This window comes from Dama dama, chromosome 20 (assembly GCF_033118175.1).
Source record: "Dama dama isolate Ldn47 chromosome 20, ASM3311817v1, whole genome shotgun sequence".
In the NCBI taxonomy this organism is placed as follows: Eukaryota; Metazoa; Chordata; class Mammalia; order Artiodactyla; family Cervidae; genus Dama; species Dama dama.
The window spans coordinates 30,424,914-30,442,460 of record NC_083700.1 but is presented as its reverse complement, the minus strand read 5'-3'; the positions used below and the strand labels follow the sequence as shown (position 1 = coordinate 30,442,460).

At 36.8% G+C, this 17,547-nt stretch overlaps 1 protein-coding gene across 5 annotated transcripts in view; it reads right to left on the bottom strand.

Annotated features, from left to right (window-relative positions):
- Positions 1–17,547, bottom strand: part of RSBN1 (round spermatid basic protein 1) — a 43,339-nt gene that overhangs the window by 14,238 nt on the left and 11,554 nt on the right. For all 5 annotated transcript variants that reach the window (XR_009689058.1, XR_009689059.1, XM_061121112.1 and 2 more), the window contains exons 3-4: positions 699–836; positions 2–144 (exon numbers count right to left, since the gene is read on the bottom strand). Coding sequence is in view for 3 of the 5 variants with exons in the window: in XM_061121112.1 (XP_060977095.1) it covers positions 2–144; positions 699–836 (281 nt within the window). In the remaining 2 variants the exon portion in view is untranslated. The remainder of the gene's footprint in view (position 1; positions 145–698; positions 837–17,547) is intronic.

Sequence of the window (17,547 nt, the reverse complement as noted above, 5' to 3'; positions counted from 1 at the left end):
CCGTCGTCTTTTGAAGGGTGACTTTGGCATGTCTGCTGTAGGGATCATCTGCTCTCCTGGCCTGACCCACATGATGGGCCCATCATCACTCTGGGACCTACACTGGAGTCGGAGGCTGGAAAGTGTACCCCAGGGCAAAGTCATCTGGAAGTCAGAAGAATAAGTCACGTTAAAGGAAATTTTTTAAATTACTTACAAGTTAACCCCTCACATCCAAAAGAAAGCTTTAGGAAGCTTATTTTGTGTGTATAAGAAGAAAAATAATGTTGTATTAGATAGTAATTTATATGTAAAAAAGAATCAGTGAAGTTAAATATTTTACTTAAATAATTTTCTGAACATTTATCTTCAAAATATGGGATAAAACTGAATTTTAATAGATAAGATTAGCTTGTGTATGCATGTGCTCAGTCACTCTGTCATGTCTGACTCTGTGGCCCCAGTGACCGTAGCCTGTCAGTCTGTCCTCTGTTCACAGAATTTTCCTGGCGAAAATACTGAAGCAGGTTGCCGTTTCCTCCTCCAAGGGATCTTCCTGACCCAGGGATCGAACCTGCATTTCTTGTGCCTCTTGCATTGTAGGCAGATTCTTTACCACTGCAACACCTGGGAAGCCCCTACAATTAGCTTAAAATTTTTTAATGCAAAGTATCCATTTAAATAGTGATCAGAACTTTAATAATCTGAAAAACACTCACTTTCAGAAATGGTGATTCTTCTAACATATCAAGGAACTCTGGGAAATAATCACCAACTTCTTCATCTACTGCTCCAACGAGACTTATCTGCCGCATAGGACCTGCTCGGTAGGTGCCACAGCAGTATGTCCTGTTGACCTGAGATGAAACGAAAGAGGGGCGGAAAGGAGTGAAGTATACTATAAGAATCAGGATAGCGTATTGTTTCCAATGTTCCTATTTCTTTTACATACTAAGAATTCAATGGTCAGTACCTTGGATAAAATCAACAGTTACAGAAAGGCACCCTAGCACACTGACAAATATATTGACATATGAACCACAAACAGAAATTCCAAAATGCAAGTCAATCCATGGTCCCAGGGAAATCTCAAGGAAATACTGAAAACATTAAGATATACTTAAATTTCTCTGGGAATGATGATTTTTAACTCTTTAAACACTTGTGATCTTTATTAGGAAAAAAAATCAGTAAATAAATAGTTAAACTGACAGGACAGGAAAAAAAACAAAAAAGACTATCAATTTGACAAAAAAGTCAAATTAATCTTCCATATTCATTTTGTAGTCCCTAGGCTGAAAGCTTTCACATCAAGCCAGATACAAGGATGACTATTATCAAAACCAATCTCTCATCACTTCCATATAAGATTCTCCACCCAAGTAGGCTCATCATTTTTTCTAACTAATTTATGCCAAACTTGTATCTACCTGCAGTGATTTTTCTCTTGAGTCTGCCTTCTTGGAATGTCTTCTTTTCTGTCAACCTAAATCTTAACTGTCAGAGATCAGTTCTAGACTTTTCCTCTGAAGCCTTCCTGAGTACTCTTATAATAATCTAATGTTACCTGCAAGCACATAGACATTTTGTATCAACTCTCTAGTAAGCTTAAGGCATGTTCTAAGCAGCCCTAAGAAATATGAAGCCCAGAGAATCCTAACCTTCACACAGAATCTACCAACAATACAATACAAGCTGATATTAATTCTAGTCATATCATGTATGTTCTTAATACTCCAATCTCCAATTCAGAATGAATTGTTTCTCAAATGGAGAGACAGATCCTGTACATACAGATGACTTAAACACTAGATTCTAACCAGCATTCCACCTTGGTTCAGTAACTTAGCATTTTCTACCTTATGTAAGATACAGATTGAGAGCCTAATATATAATTATACTTTTAAAAGCTAGGTCTCTATTGAACAGTCAAAATTTTTTTTAAAGACAATTGTTACTGTTTCAAAAACTGCCTATTTTGCTTAACAGAAAGAATAAAGGACCTTCTAGTATTTCTTACAGTTCTTTACTGTTAGTTTTTTAGCAGTGTTTTCAAAATCATCCCACTGCTTTTTTTTTCCTATAGACAATTTAATGTCATCCTACACATACATATACAAACACACACACAAAAGGTCTGAGATCTTGTTATCAAGTAGCAGTCATTTCTTAATTCCTTATGAATCTTTCCCCCCAGATCTCCTTAGGTGATCCCAGACCAGAATTACCTTGCATATATTTGTATGAATTACATTCCATTTGTTTGTATGATCATCATGCTATTAAAAGTCAGGGGAGGCAGTCTGGGAAAAAGAATATATTATGTGATATAGAGGTAAGGAAGTTTTTCTAAGCAAGCATTATTCTAACCTTTCTAAAACAAGCATCCTAAACAACTACAGCAGATATAACTTTGGTATTGATATCAGCTCTGGGAACTATATGTTTTCAGGGTTAATAAAAGAATTATCAGTCTCCTCCAAATACCTCCTCCAACTATTCCCAATTATCAGAAATTCCTTCCAGCAAAGGCTTTCAAACTACAGGGTGAGTCTCCCAAAGATGAGTCATCATTTAAATCTCACATAACTTAATCTTGAAGAAGTACACAGCCATGTGGTAGTTTTCATCAACTTACGTGGCCTGCTGGCTTTGAGATTATACAACTCTTAATGCATTAAAAATCTGAAATCATCTTGCTTTAAATTTTACACACAAAGTGAAATTGAATTAACATCTTTATACAGTACTCCATGATTACCTAATTTAAGTACCACTAAATTCAATAGCACTGAACTTGAAGACAACGTAAAAAGGCAAACACCTAGAATAATTAATATGTAACATGAAGTAACATAAAACATCCTCTCCTATTCTGGAAAGATAATAAAGTAAACCCGAAGAGGAGAAATTGCTGAATTTATGCTTACTGAGTCTAGAAATAATCAGCTATTAAACTCTGGCCCCCAAAAAAGGTGATGGTAGTAGAGCTGTTTAACAGTATTTACTGTTCATATAAAATAATTTAATAAATGCTAATGTTTATAATGTATTTTAAAATTAACAGCACAAGTTAGAAGACTGACAACATTTATGGCCAGAAATTCAACATGTACTGTGACCTAATGTCAAACAAGCAAAATACTAATTATCGCCCAGTAAATACTCTATCCTTTTTTTTACTTACAAAACTTCTTGGGCATAGAGCTGCTTGGCAGCTAAGTGTGACTACGTTCTGGCCAAAATGTTAGAATACATATGCAATTTCTAGAGCATATATAAGCTTCCTGCTCTCCACTTCCTCTTTTTTTCTTTTGAGGGCCAAGTTCAACCATGCACATGACAAAGTCAAAGGAAATGGAAAAACCAAAGATAGAACAAAAGTAGAATCCAAGATGACATCAGATGGAACAGAGCTGCTTACCTCTGGACTTGTTATTTAAGAGAGAAACTTATTTTGTTCTAGCTACTATATGTGTGACCTCTTTGTTATGGTGGTTTAGCCTGTATCATATGTACACTTTGTACTAAAGGAAGTAATACTTCATACTGCACAGATGACATCTGGAGTATTATCTCCTGCTCTGGGCTAAAAAAAAAATGAAGTCTATTACAAAAGCACACTCAAAAGAGAACAACTAAGATGATTCTGTGAAGTCACTCAGTTGTATCCAACTCTTTGTGACCCCATGGACTATAGCCTACCAGGCTACTCAGTCCATGGGATTTTCCAGGCAAGAGCACTGGAGTGGGTTGCCATTTCCTTCTCCAAGATGATTAGTGACTTGGAAATCAAAAAACTGGAAGAAGAATGATGAAATTAAAAATATTTCAGAAGTATATGACTTGAAATTATTAAAATAGGGACACAATAATCTTCAAATACTTGGAATCTTCTCACAGAAGAGTAGTCTCACATAACTTTAAATAAAGCACAAGGATTACAGGAAGGCCAGTATCATTCATTTAATCAAAGTTTACCATATATTATACACAGAAACTGTCCTAAATACAGATACAGCAAATCAGACCTTTAACTAGTCCCCGTAAACTTAGTCTAGTACAAAGAGGCAGACACTAAACAAATATTTAACTATAAAGTGTGACAAGTCTTCAGACACTTACAGGACACTATGAAGGAGAACATGGGATCTTGATCTAGGGAATAAACTGTTCCTCAAAAGTAACAATGAATTAAACTCTGTAGAACAAGTTTAAGAGCTTCCTGGGTAGCTCAGCTGGTAAAGATCTGCCTGCAACACAGGAGACCCCGGTTCAATTCCTGGGTTGGGAAGTTCCCCTGGAGAAGGGATAGCCTACCCACTCTAGTATTCTTGGGCTTCCCTGGTGGCTCAGATAGTAAAGACCCACCTGCAGTGTGGGAGAGCTGGGTTTGATCCCTGGGTTGGGAAGATCCCCTGGAAGAGGGCATCGCAACCCACTCCAGTATTCTTGCCTGGAGAATCCCCATGAACAGAGGAGCCTGGCAGGCTACAGTCCATAGGGTCTCAAAGAGTCGGACACAGCTTAGCGACTAAGCACACATAACAAGTTTAAAGGAAACAAAATCCTTAAGCATCACTCTTTCCAGGGTCTAAAAGAAAGCTAATGGTGCTAAATAGAAAACAAAAGAGAAAAATAAAGATGAGACTGGAGAAACGAACTGTAGCTGGATTATAGAAATCCTTGAAGATCACATTAAGAATCTGGGAAGTCACTAAAGGATCTAAAGTAGTAAAAGGAAAAGAAAGTTACCAGGTTTGCCTTGTTTTAGGGGGTAGGTGGCTTGGGGTTTGGTTTGGTTTTGTCAAAGGGACAGTGAAAGAGAAGAGACTAATTAGGAGGTTTCTGGAATATTCCAAACAAGAAACAACAGACTAAACTTTCAGCAGTGGAGTTGATGTTTTAAAAACTTTAAAAATAACCATAAAACTGTGAGGTCCTGGGGAAAGATCAGATATGACAGAGAAGAGAAAGGATTGTCAAGAATATCTTACAGGTTCTGCCCCTGGCAACCAAACAGAGAAACTACTCTGTCTACCAGAGGAGAGGACCAGGTTTGGGTGGGGAGGTGATACCTTCAGTTAGGGACAAGGTGAGCTAAAGAACAACTCTTCTAAAGACTCCCAAGGTCTTAATCCCTAGAACCTGTGACTGTTATCTTACATGGCAAAAGGACTTGGCAGCTGTGAATGAATTAAGACTTTGGAGATGGGGAGACATTCTGGGTTATCCAGGTGAGCCCTAAATGTAATCACAGGTGTCAAAAGAAGGAAGCAGAGGGGATCTGACAAAGAGAAGGTGATGTGATGATAGATGCTGAGAGTGAACTGATGCACTCTGAAGATGGAGGAAGGGACTTACAAGCCAGGAAATGCACATGGCCACTAAGCAAAAAAAAAAAAAAGGGCAAACAAAAAAACAAGCAAAATTTTAAGAAAAAATTCTTCAGAGTCTTCAGAACTGTAAGAGACTAAATTTATATTGTCTTAATGAAATGGAGCAGGACCTTGTCACTCCCCACCATGTCCTCTGCCTGCCTTTTGCCTGTGGAAAACTTCAGTCAAGAATAAGTTTAATCAGAGAATTGAGAAATGTGAAAACAAAGGAAAATAGTCAAAGGAGACTAAATAATAATAATGTAGTCACTAAGCACAGTCAAGGACTTTTAGCTCTTTCTCAAGGGCTATAGATAATATTCTGAGCCATATCCTGTGAGCTGACTTATAGACACTAAAACCTCAGATGGAAAAGTTAACTACATGATGACCAGACTGAACCAAGAACCTGAGCTGCCACAATTCCAAGAATTGACCTCAAAGAAATGAGAATCAGTCCACCCCGAACTGAAGATTAACTGTAACTAAAACCATCATGATGATGCTAGTCAGACCACTGATGACCAATTTGAAGATGACTGTTAGAGATGTGCTATTTCTGCATGGAGACCTCCCCCTACTCTGTCTATAAATGCTCTCAACTCCCTGTTTGTCAGGGTTGGGGAGTCAGCCTTTGGACAGATGTCTGTACTCTCGCCACCTCCTACACAACCCCAGTTACTGGCACCTGGAATAATGGAAACTTTCCTTTCTACCTGCCCACAATGCAGGAAAACCAGGATCAATCCCTCGGTTGGGAAGATCCCTTGAAGAAGGAAATGGCAATCCACTCCAGTATTCTTGCCTAGAGAATTCCATGGACCGAGGAGCCTGACAGGCTACAGTCCATGGGGTTGCAAAGAGTCGGACATGACTGAGTGACTACACTTTCACTTTTCCTTTCCAGGAACCTGGCCTGCTTACTGGCTTTGAGCAGTGAGTAGCAGGACACTTCCCACCCCACCCACGCCCGCCCACACACACACACACACACACACACACACACACACACTCCTTTCAGTAACACTTAGGCACTATGTTTTGTGGTATTTGTTAACTTAGTTTTAAAAGAGACCTGACTAGAGAAAATAAGAGTTCAAAGAGCAAGCATCTTAGAAAGCTCCAAATCAAAAAACACAAAGGGAAAAGAAAACTCAACAAAAAACAACGTAAAGGAGTTGTCAAATGGTCAGAGGTTTGAAAAAAACCAAGAGAGCACAGTATTACGAAAATCAAAGTAAGAAAATATCTCAAGGAATTTGATCAAAATGCTGCTGAGACTTCTAGGAAGATGAAGATGAAAAATGCTCCCTGGTGACCTTAGAAAGAGATGTTTCAGGGAAATTAACTATGAGACCAGAAACCAAACAGATGTGGAGATATAAGGAAATGGAGACAGCAAATGCAGAAAATCTTTCAAGAAGTTTGACTGTGAAAATAAGAATGGTCTGTGGTTAGAGAAGAACACAGGATCAGGGAGAATCAGGATGGAAAGACTAAGCAACCCTCAACAGGGTGTATAAGCTTTCACCAGCAATATGAGAAAGTACGAGTTGCCCCACTACCCCATTAAGAGGATATTAAAAAACTTCTGGATTTTCACTAAGTTAAAACTGGCATGTTAGTAGTTTTAATTTCATTTTCTTAAGAATGAAGTTGCATCGGGTGGAGAGGGAGGTGGGAGGGGGGTTCGGGATTGGGAATACATGTAAATCCATGGCCGATTCATATCAATGTATGACAAAACCCACTGGAAAAAAAAAATAAAAATAAAATTAAAAAAAAAAAAAAAAGAATGAAGTTGCATACCTTTTCAGATAAGAGGATTAAAGGGCCATTTGTATTTCTTTTTTGTGACGTGTCCATTTGTAATGCTTATTTTTATACTGTGTTGCTAGTATCTCTCTTATCTGTTAGTATTTCTAGAGCTCTTTATAGTTAGAAAGGTTAATCTTCTGTCAGTGATACAAATTTGTCTTTTGACCTTGTTTATGTGATTTTTGGCTTTGTTTTTGTCATAGTTTAAAAGACCTTCGCCACTCCAAAGTAATGAAAGAATTCTTCCTTATTTTCTTATGTTTCTCTTGATTTTCTACATTTACAGCATTGATCCCATGTGGAATTTATGATGGTATACAGTGATACGAATACTAATATAAACTCTAGATACCCTGATGTCCCAGCACTACCATCTCTCTGCCACCAATGACTTCAGATGATATCATTTTTATATATCACATGTGTATACGTATTTGGGTCTATTTCTGGACTTTTCTGTTTCACTGAACAATGTTCATAAACTAGTATATACTTATTTAATACTTAAATCTTTAAAATATATTGGTATCTGATAAGGCATTCCTCCATCACTGCTTTTCTTTTTCAAAGTTCTTATCTATTTTTTCACATAAATTTCCAAAGTCAAGTGATTGTCCCAGAAAAAAACAATTACTGGGGTTCTTATTGGGATTATGTTTGGTTAACAATTTAGGGGAATCATCATTTTGATGTTGATTCTTCTCAATCCAAGAATGTGGTATATCTTTCCATTTATGTCTTCTTTTGTGTGATGCTTTAATACTAATGCAAAGAGTAGTGAAAAGGTAAAGAAGGCTGCTAGTTAAGGTAGACTGAGCATATGATTTATTTTTATTCCTTATCAAAACCCCACTCAATTGAGAGTAAAACAGAAAGGCTATAAATTGCAGAAGCTCAAACAGAAGTGAAAATGATAGATTCAAGCTATTAAAACATATTCTGAAGGTAAAAAATGTATAAGATAATCAGCAAACTGAGAACTTGGAACACTGAGTATAGAAGATACCTCAAAAACAAGTTTGTGCTACAAACTCATGGGAAGGCTAAACATCACAGAAGATGGGAAACAAAGGACAGAACTAAAAAAATGAAGATGGGTTTAAAATCTGTTCACAAGTCAGTCAGACCCCTCCACTTAACTTACCTTCCACCTCCCACATCCAATGCTTTTTCTTATCCTATCTATATTTGTGGAGAAAGTGGACGAGAGGCTATAGAAACAAAACTACCAGGTACAACTGTGAAAGTGTGAAAGAAACCCTGTATATTGAAAAGACAGAATTAAAATTCCATATAGTTTATAACAATGAAATCACCTACCTACTTCCATAGTTCAGTTCCAAGAATTCTAGCAGACAGGGGTACAAGCTACTCTACTCCTCTAGCAAAAAATGTGATAGATTCTTAGCTGTAAAAATTAAAAGCCCCAAAGAAAAGATCTCGAAATGCTAATATCTGGAGTTTTCTGATAATGACATGGCCAGGTTCCTTACCCAGCCATCATCAAATTGTAAGTCCCACCTACAAGTTCACAAGTTTCTAATCAGTTTTATACTGACTCATATTGAAATATAAACAGATCACCAGACGTTTGAAGAAAATATCTAACATAAACAGAAGATTAAGACAAACAAAAAGAAACTTGATGAAACAGAGACAATTTAGAGATAAAAGAAAATTTCAAAACAAGTATAATTAACACCATCAGAGGGATGAAAGATAATACTGCATTCATGAAATAAAAACAGGAAAGCTTTTTTTTTAAAAGAAGAAAAAAAAGCAAAAAACAAGAACAAGCTCTTAAATACAAAATAGTACAGCTGAAATAAACCAACAGGAGAAAAAGAAGATAGCTAAATCTCCCCCAAAAAGTAGAATAAAAAAACAAAGAAAAATAAAAGGATCGATAAGAAAATTGGAGGTTCAATCCAACTCGTAAAAGCTTCAGAAGGACAGGAAAACTGAGGTAAGGAAATTAACAAAGAAATAACAGAAGAAAATTTACCCAAACAGAAGCATATGCATTCCTACACTGAAAAAATCTAAATGTCATCAGATTGAACAACAACAAAAAGACTCATGCTGATGAGACCTGAGAAAAACCATAGGAGTTGGAGGTGGCCTTCAACTACATTAGTGATATTTCATGCCCTTGGGCCAAGTGGTGAGAATACATGTGCTTATTATTCTTTATATCTGGTTATATATCATTTATTTCATAAATTAAAATTTTTAAAAAAGCAAAAAGAGACCCATCTCAAGGCACATTATTCTCAGCGTTTTGAAATTTTATAGGAAGGAGGTTTAGGAAGCTTCCAGAGAGAAAGAACAGGACACCTTGACATGGGATTTCTCAGTAGCAACACTCAAAGCTTAAAGTTACTGGAGCAACATCTTTATAAATCTGCAGATAAATGATCTCCAACCTAGAATTTCACATCTACCTGATCTACCAATCAAATGTAGTGGTAGAAGAAAGACTTTTCAGACATTAGAGTCACTGAATTAAGGCAACAAAATAGTCACAGACTCCCGGAAGAGGAGAAAAAGGCAAACAGAAATCCCACTATATACGTGTACAGGATATGTGGGATGTATACAAGATATATACACCTCAGGATAAATCTCCAAATATATTCTTAATCCAACACAGTAGTATTACAAAACCACAAACATGCTAAATGCTCAAAAACAAGAAAATAAATAAAGTGATACAGTCACACACACACAAACACAGTGGTTAAAACAAATGAATCAGAATTACATGTATCAATGTAATTCTAAAAAATAATGTTCAAATTTAAAAAAAGCAATGTTGAACCAAAGCAATGTGTAGAATGACACATGCCATTTATGATTTACAGTGTTAAATCACACAAAATTGTTATGTAACATTGTTTATATGTGCATACATGCATAGAAAAACATTAGACGATATACACTGAAATAATAAATCTCATAGAATAAAGACTGACTTCTTGGGAGAATAAAAATATTTCTTTAATTAAAATGAAGGAAACATATAAAGCAGGAATTCACTTAAAATAATGTGTGATTTCCTTTACAGGGCAATGGAAGGGGGAGAAGATGGGATGGGGGTGAGTAAAGATCCTAGGGAAGTGGGTATAGAGTTTGTTTGGAATAATGAAGTAGTTTAGTGTTGTTTAGTTACACTTGCCTGTTCACAAGAATCAAATCAATTGAGTATTTATCTCAGGTCTCACTCTAGATAGAATGAATCAGAAATTCCAGGAGTGGAACATGAGATTCTAAATATGTGTCTGGAACTGGCAAGCCCAGATTATTCTTAGGATCTGGCATGTTTGAGAAACTCTGGCCTGGAAATGGCACTTGAAAGCAACAAACAAATTGAGTTCTACCACTTCCCAAAGTATGTGATGGGAAGGAAGAAGCAAGTATAACGAGGACTGGAGGGAGGTATGTAGAGAACAAAGAACAGGAAAAAATAAGGCTGCTATGAAAGCAAGAGACATAATGCCAAACAAGGAAAACTCAGCCTCTAGTAAAATCAGAAGGTAAAGCAAGTAGGGGAGGATAGTTTGTACATAGGAGGGTAATGCCCATGAGAAAATGGTAGTTAGCTTTGCATGCATTAAATTTTTAAATGCATTTATAATATCTATAAAAGTTGAAACAATTATATTTGAATATATTTTGCAATATATATTGCTCTATGTCAATACATGTGTAGTCCTTTAGATCAGAAACTTAACTTTATAAAGTTACCCTGTATTAACTGCTGAGTGTTAAATAAGCTTCAGCTGTGCTCCCCAATAATACACCTTGTAATAAGGACAGCCATAGATCAGTTAAAAATTAGAAGACAGTGGCTTTACTCATAACAGCCAAAACCTGGAAGCAACCAAGTCCTTTAATAAGTGAATGGATAAATAAACTATGGTACATCCAGACAATGAAATATTATTAATATTTAGCCCTAAAAAAAAAGGACAGTACATCATGTGAAATGCCAGGCTGGATGAAGCACAAGCTGGAATCAAAATTGCAGGGGGAAATACCAATAACCTCAGCTATGCATATGATACCATCCTTATGGCAGAAAGCAAAGAGGAACTGAAGAGCCTCTTGATGAAACTGAAAGAGGATAGTGAAAAAGCTGACGTTTAAAGCTCAACATTCAAAAAACTAAAATCGTGGCATCTGGTCCCATCACTTCATGGCAAATAGATGGGGAAACAATGGCAACAGTGACAGACTTTACTTGGGCTCCAAAACCATTGCAGATGGTGACTGCAGCCAAGAGGCTTGCTCTTTGCAAGAAAAGCTATGACCAACCTAGACAGCATATTAAAAAGCAGAGACATTACTTTGTCGACAAAGGTCCGTCTAGTCAAAGCTATAGTTTCCAGTAGTCATGTATGGTTTTAAGAATTGGGCCATAAAGAAAGCTGAGCGCCGAAGAACTGATGTTTTTGAACTGTGGTGTTGGAGAAGACTCTTGAGAGTCCCTTGGACTACAAGAGGATCAAACCAGTCAATCTAAAAGGAAATCAACCCTGAATATCTACTGTAAAGACTGAGGCTGAAGCTGAAACTCCAATACTTTGGCCACCTGATGGGAAGAACTGACTCACTGGAAAAGACCCTAATTCTGGGAAAGACTGAAAGCAGGAGAAGGGGACAACAGAGGATGAGATGGTTGGATGGCATCACTGACTCGATGGACATGAGTTTGAGCCAGCTCCAGGAGTTGATGATGGACAGGGAAGCCTGGTGAGCTGCAGTCCATGGGGTAGCAAAGAGTTGGACACGACTAAGCGACTGAACTGATCAAACCATGATGAGCTATCACACTGGTGATCAATGAGCTATCAAGCAGGCTTCCATGGTGGATCAGATGGTAAAGAATGTACCCTCAACGTGGGAGACCTGGGTTCAGTCCCTGGGTTGGGAAGATCTCCTGGAGAAGGGCATGGCAACCCACTCCAGTATTCCTGCCTGGAGAATCCCCATGGACAGAGGAGCCTGGTGGGCTACAGTCCATGGGGTTTCAAAGAGTCAGACACGACTGAGCGACTGTGCACACACATCAAGCCATGAAAAGACACAGAGGAAACGTAAATGTGTATTTTACTAAGAGGAAGAAGCCAATCTGAAAAGGCTACATATATTATATGATTCCAACTATATGACCTTCTTTTAAAGTTTATAAACTATGGAAACACTAAAAAGATCAGTGGTTGGCAGGGGTTAGAAGGGGAGAAAGGGAAGAATCAGGCACAGCACAGAGGATTTTTGGGGCAGTTTGAAAATACCTGTATGTTACCCTAATGATGAACATATATCATTATACATTAGTCCAAACCCAGAGATTGTACAATAGGAGGAGTGAAGTGTAAACTATGAACCTTGCGTGATTACAATGTTATCAGTGTAGATTCAGCGATTAAATTTACCACTCTGGCAGGGAGAGCAGGGGGGTAGGGGGGCGGGATATGCTGATAATGGGAGGAACTAATGCATATGTGGGGGCTGGGAGTATATAGTAAATTTCCGTACCTTCCTCTCAATTTTGCTGTGAACCAAAACTGCTCTAAAAGAATAAAACAAAACAACTTCTTTTTAAAAGAGAAAAACCTAGTAGAACACCAAGCTAGAAATACACAATATAGAAAAACCCCGAGGGGAGGAGCGGTGGGAGGGAGGTAGTGAGGGGTGGTAGGGTAGTAATTACTGCATAGAACTCAGCTTTCAGGAAGAAGCCTTTTCAAGCTGATTGTTTAAAAAAAAAAAAAAACAGAAAGGAAAAAGCTAGCCAGCAATCTTCCTAACCTTGTGACCTGTGAATAGAAAGGCATTCCCACTTTAAAACATACAGTAAAAAAGCAGCGTGAGTCAAAACGAGTCTACCGTAAGCTGTACTTAGAATGAGAGAAAAAAACAAACCTACCATTTTTATGCTGTTTTATAAAGTCCGTTAACTAAAATATTTATTTCTTCTTTTATGTAACACACTGATGTGTAGTTCCTTAAGAGTTTCTCAGTTATTTACCAAGCTACAAAGCACTCTGCTAGTTCTATGCTTTCTTTTTTTTTTTTTAATATTTACTTATTTATGTGGCTGCGTTGGGTCTTAGTTGTGGCATGCAGGCTCTTTGTTGCTGCTCACAGTCTTCTCTAGTTGCAGTTCTCAGATTCAGTTGCCCCGTGGCAAGTGGGATCCTGGTTCCCAAACCAAGGAGTGCATACTTATTGCAGAACTATCACACTTCAAAGTTGAAAACCATTAAAAAAAAAAAAAAGTTTCCAAGTAGCTAATAATTATTAGAAATAATATCCAAGCAAAAAAAAAAAAGAAATCATAAATTATATATATTCCATAGTTTTTTAAGAAGGAAATACATTTCTAAGTGAACACTAATTTTTCTCCATTAACTGACCGAAAGATTCCACAAACACAAACTTTTGGTCAAAACTGTTATTTAGCCAATGATTATTTAAAACTTAATTTGACCTGAATAATCCTACAAAATTATAAAAATACTATATTATCAATATATGTGTAGTCCCTTAGATTGGAAACTCAACTTTACAAAATTATCCTGTTACCAACTTCTAAGAGATAAGTAATCAAATTTGAGAATCAGCTTCAACTGATATTTATCATGAACTTACCTCCTTCGGTGTTAAAACATTTGACTTTTTTTGAACAGTAAAGGAAAACAAGCACGTCATGTGCATCCTAGCTTGCCTTCTACAATAATTTAAATACCTAAAAGTAACAGAAGCTATAATTTTTCTTGCACATAATAAAACCTACATTTGAATTTTACTTTCTGCGGCCAGAGCCAGTAAGTTCTAAAGTAGTACTTCTCAAACCTTAATATGTATATGAATAACCTGAGGGTCGTGTTAAAATGCAGATTCTGACTCAGAAGATCTGGGGAGGGATCTGAGAGTTTGCATTTCTAGCAAGCTCCCTGGTGGTGCCAAATTTATTCACAGAGCAAGTAGCAAGCTTCTTTTAAAAAAAGCATAATTTACAATATTTAAATGGCCATTGTTTGCAAAGCACTGGTCTAAACATTATTTCCAATTAAATTCCTAATTAAGCAACCTAACACTTTTCTGTCCTTATCTTACTTGACTCCTAATATGGATGTGATATTTAAGCCCTTCATCAATTCTTAAAACATAGAGAAGATGTACTGTACTGTACTTCCTTTTACCTCTCTTTCTTTTTCAATTCTTCCCATGTTCCTCATACATGTGGGTGAATCAAAGAATTCCATTCACAGCTTCATCTCTTCCATTTCTAATGATGTCCCTGGACCATCTATCTGCTAATGGTCCAACTTCTGTATCTTAGGTCTAGATATGTCTCCCAGTCTAAGATCCACATATCTAACTATCTAACAGACAGAAATTTCTGTTTGTCTTCACAAGTAACTCAACATAAAATATCTCAAACTAAACTCAACACCTAGAAACCAACTTTTTCAATCCTGTATTGACTTTGTCACCACAGTCCACTCATTTGTCCAAACCGCATTTTAATACTCCATTCTTCTCCCTCACCAAGTGCAATTAATCCCATCTTCTAATTATTTCTCAAATTTCATTCCTTCCTCTCTAATGTCAATGTCAGTCTGGACATGGATCATTTCCAATCTGGTTACCATAGTAATCTAACCAGTCTTCTTGCTTTCAATCTCATTTTCCTCAATTTCACCCTTCACACTATTGTGCAATCTTTGCAAACATAACTTGATAGCACTCTGCTATTAAAATTCACTGATGATTCCCCATTTCCTCCAGGAAAAAGTACTTTTTTTAAGCACATCATAAGGAAGTTCTTCACAACTCTGGTTTCTGTCTCTCTCTCCAGTGTTAACTGCCCTTAACGGTCAGCATGTACTCTTACTATGCATGTCAAGCTATTCGGAGCTTCCTGAAAGTGCCCCACTCTCTAATGCCTCCGTATGTTTGCACAGGCTATTATCCATTATTCACTATGTTTAAAATGACCTTATTATGCTAAGTAATCTTTCAAGACTCTATTCAAGCATCACATGCTTTAAAATGCCTTTTCTAATCACTTTAAGTCTGAATTAGGTAACACCACAAACTGTGCTCCCTCTATTACAGGGTTTTGCCTATGCATACCTCTATTCTAACACTTAAAACTGTATTATAATTGATAGTTTATTCATCTCTTCCACTAGGATTGGGCTCATCAATTAGTCCTTTTTAAGAACAGACTGTGCAGTACATAAGCTCTCAACAAATGTTTGCTGAATAAACTGTCTTGAAATATAATCATGAATAATTATCATGGCTACATATTTAAACTATAAATAGCTTCCATTAACTGTATCTCTAAGGTAATAAAAAATTTACTTCATTTTTAGGTTTAACAGAAATTCATAAGACTTAACAAAACACAGAATTCATAAGGTATTCACTTAATTCCCATTTTGAAAAACATTACAATAGCTTTCTGAACATTGTACTAAAGTGAGATATTTTAATTTCACTAACCACAATATTTAGACAAATAAAAGCACTAGTTTCATCAGTGGGGGAAGGAGCATTGGTAAAACAATGCATCTGTCGTTCCGGTAGCTCAGGTTTGCACAGTTTCTTTCTGGAGGGGAGAGGGAGGCATGCTGCATGGCTCATGGGACCTTAGCTCCCTAGCCAGAGACTGGACATGGGCCCTCAGCAGTAAAGCACCGAGTCCTAACCGTTTGGCCACCAGGGACTCCCCTGACCAGTATTTCTACTTACTAGCTACATGACCTTCTTTTAACAATGAACATCTCCAAGCCTCAGTTTCTTCAATGAAAAACAGATAAATCTGCTTACCTACCTACCTACCTACCTCCAGATTATTTCAAATAGTAAGATATGAACATGAAAGCATTTCTATAACCCCCAAAGTGGTAAACAAATCTGAACTACTATGTGAGGTTCCATCCCAAGTGCCAAAAATTTCAGCTGCAAATTCATAGTTTCTCGGGCTATGACAATCTCCCATACCCACACCTCATCTCTCTCCAATGACTGAAATTCATAAATAAAGTGCCAGGACCACTGGAACACAAGACTTACTTAACAGCTCTCAATATCCTTAGGTGGTTGAAATGATTAATAATACCTGGTATGTTCTTAAAAAGTGGCTACTTTATTATTTTTTAATGGCTACTTTATAAATCTCAAAGCAAATCTCAAGGTAAGTTGTTGGTACAGTCATTTAAATTTCAGCTCCATTAAAAAAAATTAATTGGAGGACAAAAATCAGCAGGGAATATTTAGAGATATTTTATTCTATTATTTAGACTGGGTACTGTCTATTGACATATATGCTTGATCCACTAGAGACTAGCTAATATGAAAGTTAAAAAAATCACCATTAGAAAACCAAGATATTCCCCCCACCCCAAGTTTCTGGCTTATTTCTCAAGTATGTTTGCTGGTCTATCAGTTAGAATAGAAAATTTGCTGCATTTTTCTAAACGAAAAAATTGATAACAGAACATTAATTCTGCTCTCAGCAATATCCTTCTTTGTTAAATAGGGACTTAGGAGGATTAAGAACTATATTTAAGAGAATTATTTTCAGTCCCTTTTCCAATATTTATAAAAATAGGATTCCTTAACCTTCAAAGGGCAAAACTCCTTTTAAAAAAAAAAAGAAAAAGAAAAAATAAAATCTACTACAAAAGTCAGCACTTCGGTACCTGATTGTGGTAATAAGGCCAAAATCCAAGACGAAGCCCTTTATTGCACATCGTGTTCCAACATCTTGGGCAGCCCCATCTTGCGACCTCTCCAGATTGGCTGCTCCTGCTCTCTCTACTGCAGAGAGAACTTCAATTAGAGAAATTCTGAAGCTCATAAATCTAAACTGGATACTCCCCTCATTGGAGGCATGGATGGTAAGAATCACTAAAAAGATTCAAGTCAGAGAAGGTTTCATATAAATCTAAGTGGCTTGAAACCACTATAATGCAGGTGGCTGAGAGTCTTGTGATGCAAATCTGTTTACTTAAAAAAAAATCTTAAGGAAAAGAATGGCAGCAAATTATTAGATAACCTGAAAAAAACAGGTTATATAATCATAAATCTCTAAAAAGTGAAAGTCTCCACTAAACTGGTGTAGAATGTATATCTGTAATACAAATTACAGCTGACCATTCATGTTCAGAATCCTTATGAAAAAAGCAAAGCAAGAAAAAAACTAGGACAGGTTATCAATTTTTTTATGCCTTAAAATAACTTCACTGAAAAAAATGTTTGGTTAAAAACCACTGGTTAGGAAGGAGAGGTTTCCCTGCTGACTTAAGCCTAGCTGCCCAAGCAAGGCTTCAGAATATGTCTTTACCTA